General features: G+C 43.8%; 1 protein-coding gene across 2 annotated transcripts; it reads left to right on the top strand.

Annotated features, from left to right (window-relative positions):
• The first annotated feature begins 1,229 nt into the window (after positions 1 to 1,229).
• NXPE3 (neurexophilin and PC-esterase domain family member 3) lies at positions 1,230 to 22,439 on the top strand. 2 transcript variants are annotated; one of them, XM_068417483.1, is made up of 7 exons: positions 1,230 to 1,303; positions 2,348 to 2,399; positions 4,388 to 4,600; positions 13,164 to 13,924; positions 14,284 to 14,357; positions 16,698 to 16,904; positions 17,991 to 22,439. In XM_068417483.1, exons 3-7 carry the CDS (start codon positions 4,508 to 4,510, stop codon positions 18,539 to 18,541), a joined length of 1,686 nt encoding a protein of 561 aa, XP_068273584.1. In that variant the 5' UTR covers positions 1,230 to 1,303; positions 2,348 to 2,399; positions 4,388 to 4,507; the 3' UTR covers positions 18,542 to 22,439. The 2 variants fall into 2 exon arrangements, with proteins under 2 accessions (XP_068273584.1, XP_068273586.1); XM_068417485.1 differs by lacking the exon at positions 2,348 to 2,399 and having other exon boundaries at positions 1,249 to 1,303.
• Positions 22,440 to 23,524: the final 1,085 nt, after the last annotated feature.

Genomic DNA, 23,524 nt, shown 5'->3' on the forward strand with positions numbered 1-23,524 from the left:
GTCTCTTCCTGTCCATTTTTGTTACACCAGCTGAAGTTCTCCAGTCCCTTGAGAACTTGCAGCATGTTTTCTGGTGTAGGAAGAGTGTGGACAATGAGCTGAGGAGGTTACTACTGCCTATGTGTGTAGAGGCTGTGGGACCTGAGGAGAAAGGGGAGACACTGAGAAACTCTACAGCCTGAACTCTCTTTTCTTCCTTCCATCATTAGCTCCTGCAGCCCCTTCAGCTTGAAGTTAAAGGCCAATGCATGTGCTATTGGAGCCTGTATTTTCAAGATCAACTCCACAGCTGCCTTGTAGTGCTGAGCTCTGCAGGGTGGAGTTCATTCACCACTTCTCTCCTCATTGTGGCTTGCTTGTTCCCAATTTTGGTACTTTTTCTCCAGCAGATTGGCTGTCCTTTTTTGGTCCTTGATTTTCTGGCTTTACTCACAGATACTGAGAGCCTCAGCACATGAGTAGCTATTCTTTTGCTAGCAGGACAGGTAAGTGTTCTGCTTATACAGCCAGATGGCTTTCAGTTCTTGACCGACAGTGTATAGGCTGGTGTCTGTTGAGACTTGTTTTCTATCTCTACCAGGTAATGTGGGAAAGGAGGAGAAAAGTAGAAGTGAGATCACTTCACTGATTCAAAATAGCTGTTGCTGATGGGGGTGGGGACAGGAGATGAGAGGAGGCATTTAACGTTTATAAAGTATGTTCACAGGAATGTTTCAGCTGCTCCGTCTCTGTTCCTGGTTTTAAGCAAGCCAACAATTTCTTAGTAAAAAAAAAGACTGAGCGTTTAACCTGTACTCATGCAAACAACTGCTAGCAGGTGAATGTTTTGGAAAGAGGCATTCCCAGACTTACGCAGTGCTTACAAGTGATGGCAAATCCAATTGCAGGTCACCTACTGTGACTCAAAACTTACAGGGATTTTTTTTTCCCTCATTATCCAGCGCCCTGCTCAGCAAAGAAGATGCCCAGAAATAAGAGCGCGCGGTTTTACGGTTTGTCTTCCCCTTCGATCGCTATTTTCAGTGTAGTTGAGCGCAGCCACCGCTGCAACACCTGCCGGGTTCAGCCGGGAGCTTCCCCTGCTCAGCCGGGCCCTGCAGCCGCGGCCTGCGCTCGCTTCCCAGGCCGGGGCCGCGGCGCCGCAGCCCGGGCGAGCGGGCGGCCGTCAGCGGGGCGGAGCGGGAGGCGGTGCTATGGCCGCTGCCGTTCGTGGCGGGGGCGGGGAAGAAGGAGGGGCGGCGGGGCCGACAGATGTACCGCCAGCCGCCTGCGGGCCGGGGGCGAGGCCGGCTGCGGTGCTGCGGTGAGGGGGCGTGAGGTGCCGGCGGCGCGGCCTGCGGTGTGCGGGGCTTGTCTGAGAAGGGGGGGGCACTCCTGCGGGGGAAGCCGGGGCGGCAGCGGGGCCGGGGCCGTTGGAGGGAGGCCCGGCGGCCTCGGGCGCGGGGCGCCGTGGCGGGGGGGGGGGTACCCGGCTGGGGTGAGGGCTGCCGGGCTCGGCGGGTGTCCTGCTCAGACCCCCCCGTCCCCAGGCTGCTGTGCCCCGCCGCCGGGCCCGCCTGCCCTCACAGGGGTTTTATCTCGGCGGCGGCTGCCGGCGCTTCCTGCCGGTGCAGGGGCTGCAGCCCCTTGTGCCGCCTCCCCGAGGAGGGGTGCGAGCCGCCGCGGCAGCCGGAGCCCGGCCGGCCCCGTGGCGTGTGCCCGGGCTGCTGCGCGGGGCTGCCGAGCCGCAGGCGAGGGTGTGTGCGTTCTCCGGCTCGGAGGAGCGCGATAAAAAGCTCCTTCAAGCAGTAAAATACAGCTCTACAATTTGCGTAGCCGGCAGCAGTATTTCCTGCTTGCTTTTTTCTGTTGTTCTCCCCCCGTCCCTTACTCGTGGGTGCGTGTTCCTCAGCCGCGGAGCTGGGCGGGCTGCTCCGAGACCAGAGCTGCTGCAGGGGCTGAGCTCCTGCCAAGCGCTCCGCGGTGACCTCTGAATGTCAGCGGGCTGGAGGGGCTCTGGAGTTGAGCATGAGACGATCTGAAGGCTGTTTATGGCTGTCACTGAGCTGGTTTTTGTTTTGAACCTTGGGCAAAATGGGGCGTGTAATGAGATGGAACAAAGCTGAGAGGAGTAACGCTTAATAACTACCAGAAAATTCAAAGGTACAGGAGTGAAGTGAAAAAAATTTAAAATACCTTTAAAAAATCCCTGTAGAAACTAAGAATTAATTTTACAGTCAAGAAGTCTTAACTGATGTGTTATTTTGTGTCACTGCAAGAAAACCACCAATATATGAGATTTTATTTAAAAACATTTGTGTGTGTGTATATATATATATGGTGGTTTTTTTTCTGTATTGTTTCCAAGGTTATTTTTGGCCTTTTGTGTGGATGGCTTCCGAGAATGCTCCAAGAATAGGGTAAGAATTTAAGGCTTTTTGGCGTACTTATATGAAAAAATGAACTAGATCAATTATTCAGGGATGATGAAACTGGAAGTATGTTAAGGCCTTTAGTATAAAGCAAGCTCTAAACCTGTACGTTTGAATGTTTCAGAACATGTGACGTTTACAGAAATACAGAAAATTTTGAAAAAAACTTTTGAACAAAAATATATGTGAGTAGCCTGTATGGCCTTTTTAGGTGTATGAAATGACATTCTGTTAGGTTGCAGCGTCTCGTGCTTTTCAGTGATCTGAAGAGAATTCTCAGCAACAAAATTGGTAATTCCCTTTTTCTCCAATGTGTTTGTTTCTGTTCCTCAAATGGTCATATACAGCCTTAAATTAGCATTTTAATGTATTTAGGTATATTTGTTATCAGTTATCATTTAAAACTCGAGTTGGTATTTTATACAAATTTATATTAATGCAGAACTTTTCCAACAGCGCTCTGTTTTTGTTGCATTTTGTCAGTTTGATACTTTTCCTTTAATGGACGCCTTGCTGTTTCAATGCTTGTTCATCAGTCACAAATACAATCTCTGTCATTCTCAGCAAAGCATTTGAAGTTATAATCCCTGTAATCCTTGTAAAGCAATTTCATGTGCGGTCTATTTTGAGACCGTCCTGGTTATACTAGTAATATATTTCAGTTTCCTAATCTATGTTCGTTTAATGAATTATTTAATTAGCTAATTTTGATATTTAATGTATCATTATGTTTAATTTAAATTTACACAGCACTCTTCATGTACTCTCAATAATTAGTATAACTTCTCAGTTATACTGTTTATAGAAAGTTATACAAATTTTATCTAATTGTTTGATTATGTTGTTGCACTGGTGGATGGTCGGATGAGTAATGCTGCTTAGAGAATATTAGGTTTGAAGAGACGGGTGTCTTTTGACTGTCTCTCCTTGCCATCTGTTTTCTGTTTCCAAGTTTAGCGCTTCTCCTTCTGCAGGAACGGTACCCTTTTTGCTTGCAAATCGACTGCCTCAGAATTGTCCCTCTAAAAAAGAAGGAAGCTCTAAGAGTCAAACTGAAGAAGCGTTAAGCTGTGAGAACTGTTTATCAAGGGTTGTTAAGTGTGATTTTGTAACAGATCAGCTATCAAGCAACCTCAAAGAAACAATGTATTCCATGAAAGTTAAATTTGATTGAAAGTTAAATTTGATTAAAAACGTGACTATTGTTATATTTTATTTTAAAAAAAAATCACAAACAACAAAACCAAAACCCAGCACCTTGCATTCTTCCTAGAGGTTTACTCTTTTTACCATTAGAGCTGCAGAAGAGTACATGATGTAAAAGGAATGATTAAAAAAAAAAATCAACGTGGAGGATGTAGTCTAATGTTATAGATTTCTGAAGTGCAGTTTTAGTGCGTCCAGCTCTGTTAGATATCTCTTGTTTAACTGATAGATGTTACAGCTATTATTTCTTTCCTCTCTCCCCAGCAGAAAACTGGAGAAGGTATCTTTTATCCTGCTTAGCGAGACTCGCTTCAGACCTTAGTCTTTAATAACAACTTATTGGAATCTCTAATCTGGTAAATAGGGAGGTGTCTAAAAGCACAGGTTTCTGCTAAAAGTCTTGGGCTCACGATGGCTGGATGGTGATAGTGTGGCCTAATGGATAAATAGGGTGGTTGTTGTTTGGTTTGGTGTTTTGTTTTCCAGAAAGAAATCTTGCACTCTTTTGCTTTTTTTTTTTTTTTTTGTATCAAATATAGGTGAGACAGAGTTTATGATAAGGTTTTGCCTTGACATGCCCAAGAGAATTAAGTGACATAATAGATAATAAATAGGTTACTGCCACAAAAATCTGTCTTGACTTAACAGTTCTATTGTATCGGTTGTTGCTGTGCAAAGTTCTGCCATTTATATACTTTCAGTGTTAAACTCAACTTTACTTCTAATAATGTTTTGGGGATTTAACATAATTTTTGTAAATGCGTTTGCAGGAATGAAGTGGAAGTCAACTGAATTCTCTTGTGCACTACTGAGACAAAATGACATTCATGTTTGTGGTGAATGGAAGTCATGGCAGCGTCTAAGATGGGAGGGAAAGACATGAATGGACAATGTGGCGTGACTCGTTCAGACTGCAGATCTTCTGCCTGTTTATGGCAGTACTGGCTATTGTGGTGCTGGTCCATAATTTTTTTCAGTTAGAGGTAAGTGGAGCCTGTTTCTTCTCCAAGAGGGCCTGAGCAATGTTATTCCCCTTTGAGTGTAAGGTTAGAATTGTGACTGACCGCATTTAGCTACAGCTTGGAATCACAGAAAATTCAGACTGGAAGGGATGTCTGGAGGTATTTAGTTCAACACCCTCCTCAAAGGGCTAACTTCAAAGCTAGCTTGGATTGCGCAGGGTATCGTTGAGTTGGGTTTTGACAGTCTTCAAGGACAGTCGGGTTTCACAACTTGCCTGGGCAGCCTGTTGCAATGCTGCACCCCTCTCATAGGGAAGAGTGTTTCTCTTACGTGCGGGTGGAAGTTGCCTCTTGTCCTTTTAGTGTGTACTTCTGACTCGAGTTCCTCTGTAACTCCCCTTTAGCTAGTGAGAGGCTGCAGTTAGATCCCCTCTCGGTCTTCTCCAAACTTCAAAAAAAAAAATGTCTCGTTCCCTTAGTGTCTCCTTTCTGTCGTGTACTTCAGTCCCCTAATAATCTCAGAGGTTCTCAGCAGGTCTCTCCAGTTTGACTCTGGTACTGGGTGTCCAAAACCAGACACAGTTGTTCTAGGTATGAATTCACCAAGGTCAAGTTGAGGGGAATGATCACTTTGCTCGATCAGCTGGTTATTCTCTAGTTAATTCATTGCCACAACACTGTGCTGTTGACACATGGTCAGTTTGCCATTCCAGGGAGCCTTGAGGGCCAACCCTGCCCACTGGCTGCCTGCCTTGCCAGACTATCCAGTGCGGCATTTGGTGGGTGAGAATAATGATTAGCCTAATACCTCATTAAATTATAGCTATCTTTTATGCATGTTAGCCAATCAATAATTGCTTTATGCTTTTAAGTTGTGTGTATCGTGCTTGCAGCCTTTCTTCCTCCTGGCTAGTGATGCCCAAATGAAATGATCCAGAAGAGAGGCTGTAAAATCCCCTCTCACCCCCAGAAAGATATAGTTGAATTGGAAGAGGTTCAGATAAGGCAAGGAAGATGTTTGAGAAGTCTAAAATCACAAGTGGCACAGGATCAATAACTAAAGAATGAATGTTTGTTACCTATCCCAGTACTAGTGGAGACATTAAATGAAAACTGCAGATGCTGAATTCAAAGGAAGCAGGGGTGGGTTTTTTTATGGGTTGTAGCAAAGCTGCAGAAGTCCTTGCAGTAAGACTGTGCAGCTGCTAAAAGCATATATTCAAAAAGTCTGGATGAATTCATAGAAGAAAAATCCATTAGGAGATACTAAATCTTAAAGATGTCAACCCTAGTGTTTAAGAAGTCGCTAGGCCATAAAGTGCTAGAAACTGGATTAAGTCTTCAGGAGGAAGTATCACAACATGTTTGGCCTGTATCCTTTCCCACATACCTGCTGTTGGAAACTACTGGAAATCAAAATACTGTGTTTGATGGACCTTTGGTTTGAGTTACCATGATCATTTTTGTGTAACATAGAAGGTAGCTTTTCTTCTGTTGTCTCTTTCTGTGTTTTTTTGGCCTAGGATGTTGCACGAAGAACAGTTTTGATATTTTCAATCTTATGCTATTGTCTTTCTTTTTTAAAATAACATTTCTTAGAGAAAAGGGGTCTGGCAGAGCTTCGAGAGTGAAACAAAAAATGCAATATGGGTGTTCACTCTACTTTTTGTGCCACTATTAATGATAAGTATCTATGTGGCTTTGTTGACCTTTACATATCTGCTATTCCAAACTCAGTGAAGTATTGTGTTGCTGGTAAATCTTTACGCCTTAACATGCAACTCTAACCCATTCTGTTGTCCTCACTTTTCTGAGTGGACATGCTCTGGTTCTTGTCTTTGTCTTTGGCATAGCTTTCCAGGTAGTCTACTATAGGTATCTATGCTGATTCTTTTCAGTCAGAGATCAAAGCCAGAGAAAGTCTTAGAAAGCTTTCATAGAATCACAGAATCACAGAATCAACCAGGTTGGAAGAGACCTCTGGGATCGTCGAGTCCAACCATTGCCCTGACACCACCCTGTCAACTAGACCATGGCACTAAGTGCCATGTCCAGTCTTTTCTTAAACACATACAGAGATGGTGACTCCACCACCTCCCTGGGCAGCCCCTTCCAATGGCTAATGACCCGTTCTGAGAAGAAATTCTTCCTAATGTCCAACCTGAATCTCCCCTGGCGAAGCTTGAGGCTGTGTCCTCTTGTCCTATCGCTAGTTGCCCAGGAGAAGAGGCCGACTCCCACTTCACTCCAACCTCCCTTCAGGTAGTTGTAGAATATCTGCAACCAAATCTGTTCAGGCTCTGGAAGGAGGGCTTACTGTTGGTTACTGTTGAAAATGTGTTTGTAAATGCATCAGACGTGCTTCTCATTCCCAAATCATCTAATCTAGCTGGCTAAAGCTAAAGAGCTAAGGCAATTACCAGCTAGCCCCCAGCTAACCTCCCTGCTTTTTCTCTTTAGGATTTTATACTTTTTCATGTTGGAATCTTCTCTCTTGAATGCTTGAACTCAGATCATCCTGAGTGCCATTACACGGCACATGCAGGACAATCGGGGCATCGGGGCCAGCCAACATGGATTCATGAAAGGCAGGTCCTGCTTGACCAACCTGGTCTCCTTCTATGACCAAGTGACCCACTTAGTAGATGAGGGCAGGGCTGTGGATGTATCTATCTAGACTTCAGTAAGGCATTCGACACTGTCTCCCACAGCATCCTCCTAGACAAACTGGCTGCCCGGGGCTTGGATGGGTGGACTCTTCAATGGGTTAAAAACTGGCTGGATGGCCGAGCCCAGAGAGTGGTGGGGAATGGGGCCAAGTCCAACTGGCGGCCGGTCACTAGCGGTGTTCCCCAGGGCTCAGTTCTGGGGCCGGTGCTGTTCAATATCTTTATAGATGATCTATACGTAGGGATTGAGTGCACCCTCAGTAAATTTGCAGATGACACCAAGCTGCTTGGGAGTGTCGATCTGCTGGAGGGTAGGAAGGCCCTACAGAGGGATCGGGACAGGTTGGATAGATGGGCCGAGACCAACGGCATGAGGTTCAACAAGAACAAGTGCCGGGTCTTACACTTCGGCCACAACAACCCCCTGCAGCGCTCAAGGCTGGGGGAAGAGTGGTTAGAGAGCGGCCCGGCGGAAAGAGACCTGGGGGTGCTGATCGACAGCCGGCTAAACATGAGCCAGCAGTGTGCCCAGGTGGCCAAGAAGGCCAATGGCATCCTGGCCTCTCTTAGGAATAGTGTAGCCAGCCGGTCTGGGGAAGTGATCGTCCCTCTGTACTCGGCACTGGTGAGGCCGCACCTTGAATCCTGTGTCCAGTTCTGGGCCCTGCACTTCAAGAAAGATGTTGAGGTGTTGGAGCGAGTCCAGAGGAGGGCGACCAAGGTGGGGAAGGGTCTGGAGGGTCTGACCTCCGAGGAACGGCTGAGGGAGCTGGGGTTGTTTAGCCTGGAGAAGATGAGGCTCAGAGGTGACTTATTGCAGTCTACAAGTACCTGAAGGGAGGTTGTAGTGAACTGGGAGTCGGCCTCTTCTCCCAGGCAACTAGCGATAGGACAAGAGGACACAGCCTCAAGCTTCGCCAGGGGAGGTTCAGGTTGGACATTAGGAAGAATTTCTTTTCAGCAAGGGTCATTAGCCATTGGAAGGGGCTGCCCAGGGAGGTGGTGGAGTCACCATCTCTGGAGGGGTTTAAGAAAAGCCTGGACATGGCACTTAGTGCCCTGGTCTAGTTGCCAGGGTGGTGTCAGGGCAACAGTTGGACTCGATGATCCAAGAGGTCTCCTCCAACCTGGTTGATTCTGTGATTCTGTGAAATTTTGATTTATTGTGGCTGTTACCTAGAGTAGGGAGCTCACAGTTCTGCATGGGCTCAGTGTGACTTCTTAACATACAGGAGCCAGAGAGATTTGGAAATGCCAGTGAAAGAGGGGGTAGGGAATGGAGTGGGGACAGACTAAGCTATTAATCTGCTTCAGGGCAAGCTGTGTGTATCCAGAGGGATCGGAGAGCTTGAGCACTTGTGAGGAGGTGAGCCTGGGAAGCACTTAAGAAAGGAAGATGGTTTGGAAAGCTTTTCTGTTCCAGTCAAGGATCTTCAGTATATTAATTGACTCTGAAGCTTTCCCTGCCTTAACTGGAAAATGGAATCTCTGTAATGTATTCTCCTGTAAATAGGACACATGATGTAGTTTACTTTCACCCATAAGCTTATAATTCTGCAATAATATGTGGTCCTATTTGGGCTTGGGAGAGGGCTGTAAAGATGAACAAGGATGTTACAGAATGATCCTTCAAGATGTTGAAGAAGCTCTGGTTTTACCTTCATAGAGAGTTTTTTTCCCCCTTGAAGATTGACCGAGGAAATATTTGGGGTATGAGCTATTCTGCTTAATGGGTCATAACCTGGAGATGCTGGAGTTGAAGTGACAGTGCTTGTCTGGGGCCTCAGCTGCATACAAGGGAAGAGCTTTGGCCTGGTGCTTTGCTGAAAAGGCTGTGTAGGTGGACTGCTTTGGAGACATCAAACCGTGTTCTCTGCTGTTTTCTAAATGTATGAGTTTTGTTGGTTTGGTGTTCTCTGCACTCTGTTCCACTCAATGGTATAGGTAGGCCCTTGGAAAGACTTCGGAAAGGCTAGCTAGGTCATAAACAACTTCTTCTACATCTCTGACGAAAGACTGGGTTAAAAACCCTGAAGAAATTTATAGAAGGTTAAAAATAGTGATAGGCCTGTTTTTAAGGCCTTTTTAGATAGCCATCTCTCCTCTTCATTTGAAAGTTTTTTCTTTTTTCCCCATGCCCCCCCACCTCCTTGAAGCACCAACCATTGAAGAACCAACTGAAATATCGAAAGTTTCTCTTGAGAGCTTACACTGAACACAAGAATTAATCAAACACATATATTCTCCCTCTCCCATATATTCTTCCTCTCCCATATATTCTCCATCTCCACCCCTCCTTAGGAAAATGCTGAAATATTTTTGCTGACTGAGACATGGTTATCAGCTTGTTGGATGCACCAAAATATATAGCTAACTTTTAAAAATATTTCCATGCAGTATTTTCTGTGTTACGTATATGAATGAGCAAGTGAAAGGAAGAAGTTGTGAAGGTATCCAAAAATAGAAACTTGGCTTAATTCAAGCATGCATGTAGGCAAGATTTAAAGTAGAACCGTGCCTGAGATTCATTCTCAGCTTTGCCTGAAATTTAGTGGATTAATAAAAGTAATGCACACTGATATGTTTGCATTTTTGCCTGTATTACAGGAGGCTAATTACAAATTACCTCAGAAGGCCTTCAGGGAAAATTTGTTGAATCCTGGGTGGAAATGTAAAACAGAAGCAAAAGCTTCTATTGTGATAATAACATTTTGTGGATACCTGTCAATTTACATTTTATAGTTAAAATGTCACAATTTAAAATTTCAGATTTTGTAGTTAACATGGATGTCAAACAGAGAAGATTCTGTGTATCCATCCTGCATCCTAGTGTGCTCATTATCCTCTTACTCTTAAGGTGATCACAGATCACAGAATCACAGAATCAATCAGGTTGGAAGAGACCTCCGGGATCATCGAGTCCAACCGTTGCCCTGACACCACCATGTCAACTAGACCATGGCACTAAGTGCCATGTCCAGTCTTGTCTTAAACCCCTCCAGAGATGGTGACTCCACCACCTCCCTGGGCAGCCCCTTCCAATGGCTAATAACCCTTTCTGAGAAGAAATGCTTCCTAATGTCCAACCTGAACCTCCCCTGGCCAAGCTTGAGGCTGTGTCCTCTTGTCCTATCACTAGTTGCCTGGGAGAAGAGGCCAACTCCTACTTCACTACAACCTCCCTTCAGGTAGGTGTAGACTGCACTAAGGTCACCTCTGAGCCTCCTCTTCTCCAGGCTAAACACCCCCAGCTCCCTCAGCCGTTCCTCGTAGGTCAGACCCTCCAGACCCTTCACCAGCTTGGTCGCCCTCCTCTGGACTCGCTCCAACACCTCAAAGTCTTTCTTGAAGTGCGGGGCCCACAACTGGACACAGGATTCAAGGTGCGGCCTCACCAGTGCCGAGTAGAGAGGGACAATCCCTTCCCCAGACTGGCTGGCTACACTATTCCTACTAGAGGCCAGGATGCCATTGGCCTTCTTGGCCACCTGGGCACACTGCTGGCTCATGTTTAGCCGGCTGTCGATCAGCACCCCCAGGGCTCTTTCCGCTGGGCCGCTCTCTAACCACTCTTCACCCAGCCTTGAGCGCTGCAGGGGGTTGTTGTGGCCCAAGTGTAAGACCCGGCACTTGTTCTTGTTGAACCTCATGCCGTTGGTCTCAGCCCATCTATCCAACCTGTCCAGATCCCTCTGTAGGGCCTTCCTACCCTACAGCAGATCAACACTCCCACCCAGCTTGGTGTTACCTGCAAATTTACTGAGGGTGCACTCAATCCCTATGTCTAGGATCAAAACCAACTTCTCATGTAACAGGCTTCAAAAGCCTCCAAGTTTCTGTTGCTTGTTAGGTTTAGCTTTCTTCTAAAAAAAGTATATTGAATCTCTGTGTTGTTCAAATGACTTTGGTATACTGGCAAATTCAAGTAAAATGTAACGGAGGGAGGGAACTACTTAGTACGTACATGTATTCTAGGTGATATTTCAATGGACTAAGGCAGGTTTATAACAATAAATAAGGCTCTAAGGTAAGCGCTGGGAATTTTAATACATTACTGAGCAGTAAATTAGGGAGGGAGTGAATGGAAAACACTCGGATATTGGTAAGTACAATGACCTTTGAAAAAATTTCAAATAGCGTACTTTTAATTTTTTAGCAGCCTTTCAAATCAAAACCAGCATATTCTCTGATGCCATGTGAACGGTATCACAGAATCACAGAATGTTAGGGATTGGAAGGGACCTCGAAAGATCATCTAGTCCAATCCCCCTGCCGGGGCAGGATTGCCTAGACCATATCACACAGGAACGCGTCCAGACGGGTTTTAAATGTCTCCAGAGAAGGAGACTCCACAACCTCTCTGGGCAGCCTGTGCCAGTGTTCAGTTACCCTCACCGTAAAGAAGTTTTTCCTCAAATTTAAGTGGAACCTCCTGTGTTCCAGCTTGCACCCGTTGCCCCTTGTCCTGTCAAGGGATGTCACTGAGAAGAGCCTGGCTCCATCCTCATGACACTTGCCCTTTACATATTTATAAACATTAATGAGGTCACCCCTCAGTCTCCTCTTCTCCAAGCTAAAGAGACCCAGCTCCCTCAGCCTCTCCTCAGAAGGGAGATGTTCCACCCCCTTAATCATCTTCGTGGCTCTGCGCTGGACTCTCTCTAGCAGTTCCCTGTCCTTCTTGAACTGAGGGGCCCAGAACTGGACACAATATTCCAGATGCAGTACTTTGTATAATTTTAATCTTTGCTTGAAAAATGATTTGACGTATTTTGCTTCTCTATGAAATACGAGTATGGGTAAATTCTACTATATACACCTGATAATTAAGTACTCATTAACTGCTGTTTTTGTGCATATTCGAGGTGTAAGTTTGGCTTTGCTGATTAGAGATCTCACAAGTAGCTCTTGAGTCTTAGACTGTGCTATTTTTTAAGTTTCCCTAATGCAAACCTGCAAAGCTGTGTGATGTCATGAAGAAGATGGTGTACCTGCAGTCATTTGTGTAAAAATACAGTTTTGGACACTGATCTCAAGTCACAGCAGAAGCCTCCTCTCTTAGTCTAGCATTGTGTTTAACTTCTAATTTTTAAACTCTTGTGTGGATTAGGGGATATTTTGCTTGTGTTTCATTTGGCTCTAGAAGAAGCTGTATATAGATTTGTAAAATCTTAAAAATAAAAAAAAACCACAAATTTTTTTTTGCCTGTTTAGTCCTAGCTTGTCTTAGACTATTTTACTTGCCCACCAGTTCATGAATTCATTGCCCCTGCAGCATTCCTTTCTTTTCTTCCATTTCTTTCAATCTGTACGTTACAGGGAAACACAAGTTTCAGATAATTAGACAAGAAGCAATGTGAGTGTGACCAGATAAATGATCACAACTGCTACATGCAGCAGACTTCTCTAGAAGGCATGTGCAGGGCGTGCATCAGATTCATCTGCAGTGTAATGTCTCCAAGAAACCTGGTTTCCTTGTGTTATATTGGGCAGCTGTTAGACCTCGTTGTGCTGGAAGACTAAAATGTTCCTATAGTAAGAAAACTGAACAGGAGTTACAATTTACTATTTAATCATATGACCTTTTGTATTTTTTTTTTCATGTTGCTGAAAATTTTTTCACAGAAAAAAAATATTTAAAAAAAAAAATACTTTCACAGAAAATATTTGGCCTGATTTATATAAAAGCTGCTTTGCCAGAGCAGGGTAACCACAGGTTGCCCACCTGTTTCCTTAGACAGCCCACAGTCAAGGTAATAGAATTGTGTCTTCTAGTAAAGTTGCTTCATTTGGTCAGCTTCAAAGCTGTGTAAAGCAAAACCCAGTTCTTGGAATCATTTCCTGACAAAGCATTTGTTATTCATAGTGTTTCATTTAACAGCACAGTCTCAGGTCATCTCTTTCCTCCCCAGCAGCACCTGGATGATGACACGGTTTCAGGATCAAGTTGGATAACAGAAAACAATGTCCAGCGTTCTCTATCACAGACAACCAGAACTACCAGGAGGCCTTACTGTGGTTATAAGCAGCAGATTTTGTCCAGAAGAGAACAAGCAGAACAGGCATTGTTGCTTGCTGCAATCCAGTGGCCAAAACCCCCTGATGGCAAAATTGCCTTTGTCCAAAGCACTGATCCTGCACATAGTGACTTTGTGGTTGTGAAACCCAGCGAGTTCTTCAAGGTGGGTGATCAGTTAGAGGTGCTTGTTCGGATGAAGGATTTCCAAGGAAAACCCAAGCAGTATGGTGGAGACTATCTGCAGGTACGGATTCACTCTCCTCTGCTGAAGGCTGGAGCAACAGGAAGGATTGTAGATTGCCATAATGGCCTTTACAAAGTTTTCTTTACTTTGCTTTGGCCAGGAGAGGTCAAAGTTTCTGTGTCACTTGTCCATCCGAGTGAAGCAATCCAAGTCCTCCTGCGTTTACGAGAAGAAAGGCCAGACAGGGTCTATTTCAAGAGCACATTCAAGTCTGGGAGGTATTCTGAGACCACCGAGTGCAATGTTTGCTTGCCTGGAGATCTCCCGGTCTGTAACTTCACCGATCTCTACACGGGTGAGCCATGGTTCTGTTACAAGCCTCGGAAGCTGTCCTGTGCCAGCCGAATCAGCCATGCCAAAGGTGGATATCAAAAAGGTCTTCTGACAAAAGAGGAAAGTCTCTTTTTCCAAAGGTATGCATATCGTTGAATTTATATATACTCAGTCAAGTAATTTTTTTTAAAGCCAAACTTTAGGTTATTGGTGAAATATGACAGATTGTCTTTGAGGAGGTGTGTATCTGCAGGAGCAGGTGTTTGATGTGAGTTGTTGAATATTCTCTTCCCCTCCATTCAGCCGTGCAAGAACACAGTAATCTTAAACTAAAGAAACTTGGAGCGTAGTTCTCTATCGGAAGTAGAGTAAACTTAAAGTAAAAAGTTCTCAGTGTGAGTCCCATGTGTTTATTTGAAGTGGACTAAGAAAAAATAAGATTAATATTACCATCAAATTTTCCAGTAAATTTTACAAATATTATTATTTTTTGTTCAAGTGATGTGAATATCAAAAGGCCAATACTCTCCAGTGGACCTGACTCAGTGATTGTAAAGCCCAAGGCCTTTACAGGTAAAGTGAATTTTATAAGATTCTTGTTTGTAGTTCATGATTTAATGTATAAAAAGAACAGCAAGCATAAGGTAATAATTGATATGTTTGCTTTCATAGCGTGGAATAGAAATTAACTTTTAAATTTGTATTGAGAAGATGAAGACTTTGGGGTGTTACTGTAATATGAGTCCAGTACTACTAACAAAATTGTCTAAAATTACATACATAAATGGGATTTTTAGAAAAAAGTAGTTAAAAAAAAGTTTATTCTCTTGCCAAAACTGTCTTTTTTTTCCTAGCGTTTGCTCAGAGATAGAAAATGTCTTACAGTAACTGCTCACCAAACTCTCAAGTTGATCTAGCAAAAACAGCCGTGTGATGTTTCTTAATTTTTTCTTTGTTAAGAATTTTGTCTAACAGATTTTGAGAATTTTTATTTAAGTATTACTATCATTTGTGTTACCACAGGATGTCGGAACCTATGGTTGTGGAACAGAAGCTAACTGTTCTGTACCCTGTCTAAAAGCAGAGCAGAGACAGTCCGTACTAAGTTAAACTTACAGGTTTTATCTCATTCATATCCATGTGCACACTTTTTATGCCTATAAAAAACCTGCATAAAATGTGATACTCAGAGAATTACTTCTTAATTGAAAGCTTTTCAGATTTTTTTTTTTTTTAATAAGGTTGTAGGAGACTTTAAAGGTAGAGTTCCTGGCCTGAGCAATAAGGTCTTAACAGAAAACAGCCTGCAGCGTTTCTTGCTTTTAGTTTTGCTATTCACTAAAAAAATAGAGCGCTGCTATTAGGCCAGCAGCGCTTTCCCCCCTTCCTTTCTCCAGATCCTTTAGATGACATGGGTTTTCTTGCTTTTTTTATCTTATATATTTCCTCACAGAGACTGCTGCAAATTTGAAATTGGATTATATCGCCCTTCTTTCAGGAGTTACAGATGATCTTCTGTCGATCTGCTGGAGGGTAGGAAGGCCCTACAGAAGGATCTGGACAGGTTGGATAGATGGGCCGAGACCAACGGCATGAGGTTCAACAAGAACAAGTGCCGGGTCTTACACTTGGGCCACAACAACCCCCTGCAGCGCTACAGGCTGGGGGAAGAGTGGTTAGAGAGCGGCCCGGCGGAAAGAGACCTGGGGGTGCTGATCGACAGCCGGCTAAACATGAGCCAGCAGTGTGCCCAGGTGGCCAAGAAGGCCAATGGCATCCTGGCCTCTACTAGGAATAGTGTAGCCAGCCGGTCTGGGGAAGTGATCGTCCCTCTGTACTCGGCACTGGTGAGGCCGCACCTTGAATCCTGTGTCCAGTTCTGGGCCCCGCACTTCAAGAAAGATGTTGAGGTGTTGGAGCGAGTCCAGAGGAGGGCGACCAAGCTGGTGAAGGGTCTGGAGGGTCTGACCTACAAGGAACGGCTGAGAGAGCTGGGGGTGTTTAGCCTGGAGAAGAAGAGGCTCAGAGGTGACCTTATTGCAGTCTACAAGTACCTGAAGGGAGGTTGTAGTGCAGTGGGAGTCGGCCTCTTCTCCCGGGCAACTAGCGATAGGACAAGAGGACACAGCCTCAGGCTTCACCAGGGGAGGTTCAGGTTGGACATTAGGAAGAATTTCTTTTCAGCAAGGGTCATTAGCCATTGGAAGGGGCTGCCCAGGGAGGTGGTGGAGTCACCATCTCTGGAGGTGTTTAAGAAAAGCCTGGACATGGCACTTAGTGCCCTGGTCTAGTTGACATGGTGGTGTCAGGGCAACAGTTGGACTCGATGATCCCAGAGGTCTCTTCCAACCTGGTTGATTCTGTGATTCTAGGATGGAGCAGGAGTGTCAGTGTGTGTGTGTTATTCCATAGGCGGATTTTATTTCTTTTTTTTTTTTTTTTCTTTAAGCAAATCCGAGAGCACCAGGGCTGTCACCGCGGGGCCCTGCAGCTAGGGGGCAGCAGTGCGCTTCGGCACAGGGGGGTGCGGGGGTGCGAAGATGCTCTGCTGGCCTCTGCCCGTGCTCCTCCACCTTTTGCAGGCATCCACGACCGAGCACTTCTAAGTGTGAAAGGTGGTCAGATAGTTCCGAGTTTTTACTTCATCATCAGAGATACCATTGAACTGAAATCAAGTGAAACTACAGTTGTTCAACCAACTCTGTCAGTAGTTGCAGGTTTTGCTGCAGAAATAGGGGGTGGAATACTTGGGCTCACAGAAGTGTCATGCATCGAGCTTTTTATCTACACGGTACATCACACTCTTTTGCTTTAAACTAGGGAAGGTGTTCATGCATCACTGGCTGTATGTCCATGAAGGTTATGGAGGCTGGGTTTGTTGTATGTTAATTTCAAAGAATTTTTCTCTTCCAGATTCAAGCAGTATGGACAGAGCTGAAGATCCCACAGTTTCCCCTTCTGGTTATTATTATGAAGACCAGTGGAGGTCCAGAACACACTGGATCCATCATTTTAACAATACAGATGATGTAACCAGGTGCTTAGAAGGAAAAGTAATCCACTTGTTTGGAGACTCTACAATAAGGCAGTGGTTTGAATATCTGACAGCGTTTGTTCCAGGTTATTGTTTTTAATTTGGTTTTGTCCTTAAAGACCTTTGCAAAACTTTATTTCTCACATCTCGGACACAGAGTTGATCTTACTGAATGACAATGACAAAGTGAAGAGGAAACACAAAGTATTATCAGAAGTCCTGGCAGAAAGGCAGTTAGTCAAATGTTTGAGCAGACACTGGAAATGTGTAGGCCTTGGAAATGGTGCCACAAGGTATCTGAAAAGTTGTTCTTGTAAAACGTTTCACCAGTGTTGGAAGGGGCTGCCCAGGGAGGTGGTGGAGTCACCATCTCTGGAGGGGTTTAAGAAAAGCCTGGACATGGCACTTAGTGCCATGGTCTAGTTGACATGGTGGTGTCAGGGCAATGGTTGGACTCGATGATCCCAGAGGGCTCTTCCAACCTGGTGGATTCTGTGATTCTGTGACTGCTGCTGTGGCTGAGAGTTAAGGTACGCACCCAGAGGACATGGCAGAAGTCACTTAGGGTGCCTGCGTAAGGCCTTGCAGCATCCCAGTCACATGAGTGACTTTGGAATGACTTCCATTACTGTTGATTGGTTTTGGGCTCTTTCTTATATTTCCCTTCTTTTAACTTAAATAACAGAATTTTAGTAGCCAATTAGATACTCCTCCCTTACCCCTAAAGCAGTTAAATTGTGTTGGAACACAGACTTTGAGACTCCTTAATGCCTACAAGTTGAAGTCGTCTTTAAATTTAATGGAGTCCTAAAGCTGCCAGAAGGGTGCCCATGAACACTGGATTCGTAGGGCAACAATGACTGAAGGAGTCTATTTGGAAAATTTTTTAAGAGAGAGAGAAGAAAAAAATAGTTTGGGAAACTTGGAAAAGGCCTTGACAGCCTTGTGAAGTTGAAGTGTGCTGTCTTGCAGATTTCAGCATCCATAAACTGCCCTCTGAAATGTGCAGCCAGCACATGTATGATGCTCATCTTCTGCTTCATTTTAGAGTTTTTAGAACTATGTTCATATTTCCTTATCTACCGCTACTTTTGCCCTGTGGCCCTAGCATCTTGCTGATAGTTTTCATCTCTTATGCCATCTTTCACTAATGCTTACTCTTGGGTTTTCAGATCTCGTGGAATTTAACCTGGGGAGTCCTAAGAACGTGGGCCCTTTCATGTCTGTGGACCTGAAGCACAATATTCTACTGAAGTTCCGCTGTCACGGGCCACCCATTCGCTTCTCAACAGTCTTTAGCAGTGAACTGCGTTACATTGCCAATGAACTGGACGGCGTAGTGGGTGGGAGAAACACAGTGATAGCCATAACTATCTGGTCCCACTTCAGCACTTTCCCCGTGGAAGTGTATATCCGGCGGCTGAGGAACATTCGGAGATCAATTATTCAACTGCTGGATCGCAGCCCCAACACTTTGATCGTCATCAGAACCGCTAACGTTCAGGCGCTTGGGCCAGAAGTGAGCCTCTTCAACAGTGACTGGTATTCTTTTCAGCTTGATTCTGTCATGAGGAAAATGTTCTCAGGAATTGCCGTGCACTTTGTGGACGCTTGGGAGATGTCTCTGGCTCATTACTTGCCGCATAACTTGCACCCAAAAGAAGTCATTGTTAAGAATCAAATAGATGCATTTTTATCCTATATATGCCCTCTGCAAACGTAGCACAAGTGCGTGTCCCTACGTCATCTGTAGCAGAAGTCAAGTTGCTCTTTGTTGGAGCTATTGGATTATACTGGGTGGTGTGGAAGGACTCTGGGTATCGTACTTGTGTGCAGTATAAGCAAGGTGGCCTTACCTCTGGGTGGCTGTGAAGGGTGGTAGAGGAGTTGACTGTTCAGGCCACATCTTCCTGCAAGGTTGATTCTTTTCAACCTTATAATTCTTATCTGAGATTGTTAGCGAGCACCTTAAATTAAATTGACAGGATTCAAGAAGAAATTATGTGGGTTATTAGCTTTACTAGATGTCTGCACTGTGTGCTTAAGGTAATCCATATAACACTGATTCTGTTGCCAGGGTCTTGCTGCTCAGAACTGTGTGAAACCTAGGAAAGATTTTGGGAGTCGTCTTCCTCTCAACATTCCAGAGTTTGAGGGACACCCCTTCCAGTTGTATGTCAGAGAAGCGCAGTGTCTGTTCTTGTGTCAAAGTCCTGATTAGAAATATCAAGGGAGTGCACCAGAATCACTAATATCAATCAAGGAAGCACAATCAAAATATCTATAAGTATTAAGTCATTAAGAATTTGCTGAAATTTAATAGAGCACACTAGTTAGGCACCCTGGGTGTTCACAGATGGCTGCTAAATAATGCAAATAGCCAGTATTTTCCTTTGCTTTCCTGTACTACTGAATCTCTTCTGAGCTTTGATACACTGTCTACTTCTTGATTTATTTGTAATGGAGAAATGTGTATATTGTGACCTCAGTGAAGACACTGACTCAGGCAGTTTTTGCAAGCTCAAGTTGCAGGCTCGCCTCCGTGAAGCTTGAAGCATTTACTAATGGAAGTGTTTGCCTTCCCTGTAAGATAAAGCTATTCCGTTACGCTCCTGCAAAGCTGGGCTTCTGGTAATTACTCTCGTACATCACTCATACACTGTGTCTGTGTGGAGAAGCCAAGTGACCTGGATGTGCTTGATGATGTTTGGCAATGGGTAACAGTAACTGGCACACACCAGTGTCAAGGCCATGCAATGATGCCCCTTCTCTGTTTGGCAGTTTTATCATTTATTCATGAGCTTCGCTGCTGCCAATAAAAAAATCTCACCCAAAAGCCAGACACACAGAGGTGTGTGTCTCTTCAGGGGTGCTCTGAAGCGCCCTTCATACGGCTGCTTCGTAAATATTTGTGGGTTTGCTGCTGTGAAAGCTGGTGGCTCTTGGGCCTCTTGGCACGGTGCTTTCTGCTGCTAATTTGATAGAGCCTGTCTATAGTTTTAACTAGTAATGCTTTGACAACAAAGTTCTGATTAAATTCAGCCCCCAAATTAAACAGCAGAGAAGTGTTCCGTGTTGTCTAATTTCTGGTCCCACTCAGGCCAAAGGTAGTCTTTACCAGTGGCTTTACTGAGGAACATGTCAGAACAGTAGTGGAGTGCTGCTGAAGCTCATTGTGCTTAAGGAGAATGTGAAAGTTGAGTCTTTGAGCAAACTGAGAAGATAAAAATTAATCAGGCAAATTGGTAGGTTGCAGAGTGGGATAATTGAAATGTCTTCGTGTTAGAAGTGTTTTACTCTTTGCCAGGTTTGCTGCTATGTTAAGGAGATTGTGCTCTTATTGCTGGAGCCCCAAGAGAGCTGATGCTACCAGGAACAGGAACAGTGTTTTTTGTTCATTTTAAACTTTTTTAAAAACAAATGTAAATGCTTTTAGTGTGTCAAGGTTGTCAGTAGCATCCGTCTATAGACTTCACCATTTTAAAATATTTGAAAATGACTGGAGGAGTCGCACACACTGAAATAGCATTTATGCTTAGCTTTTCAAGGCAGAATTAAGGAGGTCCAGTTTGCCAGTTCCTGCTTACTGCTGCCTCACGTAGCATCTGTCCGTACATTAGCTTTAGGTAACTATTTCTTAAATTTCCATTAACATATTAAAGTATCTCTGCTAAAACGAGACCACACCAGTTCAGGTCTGGGAAGGTAACCCACCACAATGCAAAGTGACCTTTCATCTTTGCCAGGTGTGTTTTTTAGAATATGTAGAGTATAAAGCTTTCATCCTGAGTAACAAATCTATCCAAATAATGTTAATGAAAATAAGACTTCAAGCTTTCACTTTGAAGGAAACTAATTAATTTGTGGACTAGCCATTTGGTTTTCCTCATAAAGCCGTTCCGTGTGTGGAAGCGTGGTGGCGGCGTGTTTCTTCTCTGAACATTGTAGTGCTCACCACTGCTCTCCAACAGCAACTTCATGTCACTGTTAGCTACCGAGAACAGATATTAGCTACAAGGAGAAGAACATATTTTTTTGAATGTGTTGAACAGGACTGCTATGAGGAAAGATGTCTAATCACCTTCTGGTAGAACCTCTCCCTTATAGATTAATTAGATTCATTTTTTAATAACAGATTAACTTTTAGGTAACGAACTACAGAGAAATTGCCAGTTGATTTGGAGTGAGGACCAATATTTTATTTCTTTGGACTCTGGAGCAGACAGGGAGGAGAAAGGGAGAAACTGAGGATTTACTCATGTTTTAAGATGAAGACTGGAGACACTATGGTTTTCTAGGTCACTCAATTGAACTGTAAATGATTTTTCATTTCTATTCTCGTCTTGTTACCGGTTGCACCAGTTGTGTACGTACTGTATATGGAAACATAGAAGCAATAAAATATTCTTAAATCAGTTTCTTTAAACCTTTAAGCTTCAAAATGGGTTTTAATAGGGACTTAAGAAGTTGGTTATTTTTCAAGTCAATATGAAACAGGACTGGAAAGGAACTTTTCAGTTGTCAATTAAGTATCTTCCTTTACATGTAAAAATTTATTTCACAAGATTTTTCAGAGCCCTGTCTTCCTTTTCTATTTTCTTCACTTGAAGGGAAGCAATTGCATTATTTTTGATATTTTCATTCTTGTTTCATTCTTGTTTTCATTCTTCGTTCTGAGCCTTTTGATTGTTAACCTTTCAATACAGAGATTTTTTTTCCTTTTTAATTTCCTTATTAAAAATCCAGCTCACTCAAATCCCGGTGAAAAAGACTGTATTTTTATGGTGTTTATCAGAAGATTTCAGAGCAATATATTTATAAAATAATTAAACTCCGTTTTACAGATTAGACTGATACATGGTGATTTTCTGCACCTGATATTTTCAGAATGTTGTTTGTCATAGGTATCGTGTTAGGCTGATTTCTTCATTCTAGAAATTTAGTAAAAGCGTTAGTTGAATTGTTGATGAAAAGAGGATAAACAGCAGAAGTTTCCCTTTTTTTCAAGTTTTCAGTTGCTTCTAATTTCATCTGCTGTGCAGTACTATTGCAGCTCTACTTTACGAGATTCAAATTATTGGTTTTCATTGTTTTACTGGTCAGAGGTAAGCATTTAAAAATGGGAACTTTGCTGACTAGAAAGGTCTGTACGACTTTTTATGTACTACAGGCGACAATGCCATGTATATGTGACAAAAAGATTTGAAGTTGTCTCCTGGGAAGGGTGAGGGTACTGGGGGTTTGCTTTGCTTTTGTTGCCCAAGTGTGGGTTAAACCATTGTTACACTCATGACTGTTTAAGTAACAGCAAAAAACTTCAATCACAAATGCATATTTAATTTATAAAACACTTACTGAGTCCAGATCATTTCATGCTTAGGTTCTGCTCATATATATTTAGACTGTTTGGAAGGCTCTTGGCTGTTGGTAGCAGAAAGAACTGTGTGTTAGAGAAAGAACTTGTTTTCAAAGGTTTTTTTTCTATTATGTTATTGAAATGCTTACAACACAAAGAAGGCTCTAATGTCTTTTATTGTTTGATGTGATCAGAAAAACAATATAAATAGCCAAAAAGCTCAAAGAATAAAAAGTTCCTAATAAAGAGGTCAAGTTTACTTAAACTGTTTCATCTGATTTAGTCTCAGTTTATCTTGTTTGCCATAACCCCACATCCTTTATAGTTTTATAGTTACATAGTAGTTCCCTTCTTTTTACCTGTCATGTTTTTGTGCTGTGTGTTGGGTAGAAGTTTCACACTATGGTTTATAGATTAAAATCACTTAAAGTGAATTTTTTTCTGATGATGTGTATTTGGAGAGGAGTGATCTGTGCAAGCAGCCCAAGCCTGACATGAGGCCTAGCGCTGGAGCACACTGATGGTTCCTGTTGTCAGTGTATCAGGCCTGACACAGGATAAAAGCTTGTACGTCATCTGGGCTGCCTTCTTTGAGGGCTTTTGCAACCCAACCAGCAAACGGGAAATCCTGAAGCCACTTCATTTAAAAAGCAGTGTGAGGAACAGAGGAGATGATACAGCGTGGTCGTTGCTTCTCTAGCTCATGAAGAGCATTTTACTTTAAGTAATGGAAGGAAAATCAGGAAGGGATCTGTCCTGTCAGTCAGTCAGAGCGTTCAAGGGCTGTAGGGCATCCTATGCTGCCTGGCTGCGTGCCCACTGCCATGTGAGCACAGGAACTGTGTTTGCAGGGTCACGGGGAGAGGGAGGCTGTGTGGCACAGACGGGGGAGCCTCTGGGATGGCTGGAGCGCCAGGGTGGAGGAGCTGGGGGATGGCTGCAGGGCTGCCTTGGAGTTAGGTCGCAGCCAGCATTCACAGCTGGGGAAGAAGTAAGCAGAGTGCGTTGTCCTGTGTGCTGATTTCCTTTATGTCTAGCCAAAAATAGCCTGTTTGACTTGAAAAATCCCTGAACTACAAGTTCCTGGAAATTAGAAGAGAGTACACCAAGGCAGTATTGCTTAAGTGTTTGTTTTTCTGTTCCCCCTCTCGTTCGATGACTGCTGAAGGAGGCAGAGTAGGGGGCAGCAGCCGGTGGTGTGATCTAGGGTGCTGATTTTCTGTTCCTCTAAAGCAAAGAGCTGAGTTCATGCCCCAGCCTGCTCTTGCTAATGCCACCTGACAGCCACTGGGTAACAGCACAAAGGCAAATCACCTTATTCCCAGCATTTTGCTTTGGAAACTGAAAGTG

The sequence above is a fragment of the Nyctibius grandis genome, chromosome 23 (genome assembly GCF_013368605.1).
Source record: "Nyctibius grandis isolate bNycGra1 chromosome 23, bNycGra1.pri, whole genome shotgun sequence".
Lineage (NCBI taxonomy): Eukaryota > Metazoa > Chordata > Aves > Nyctibiiformes > Nyctibiidae > Nyctibius > Nyctibius grandis.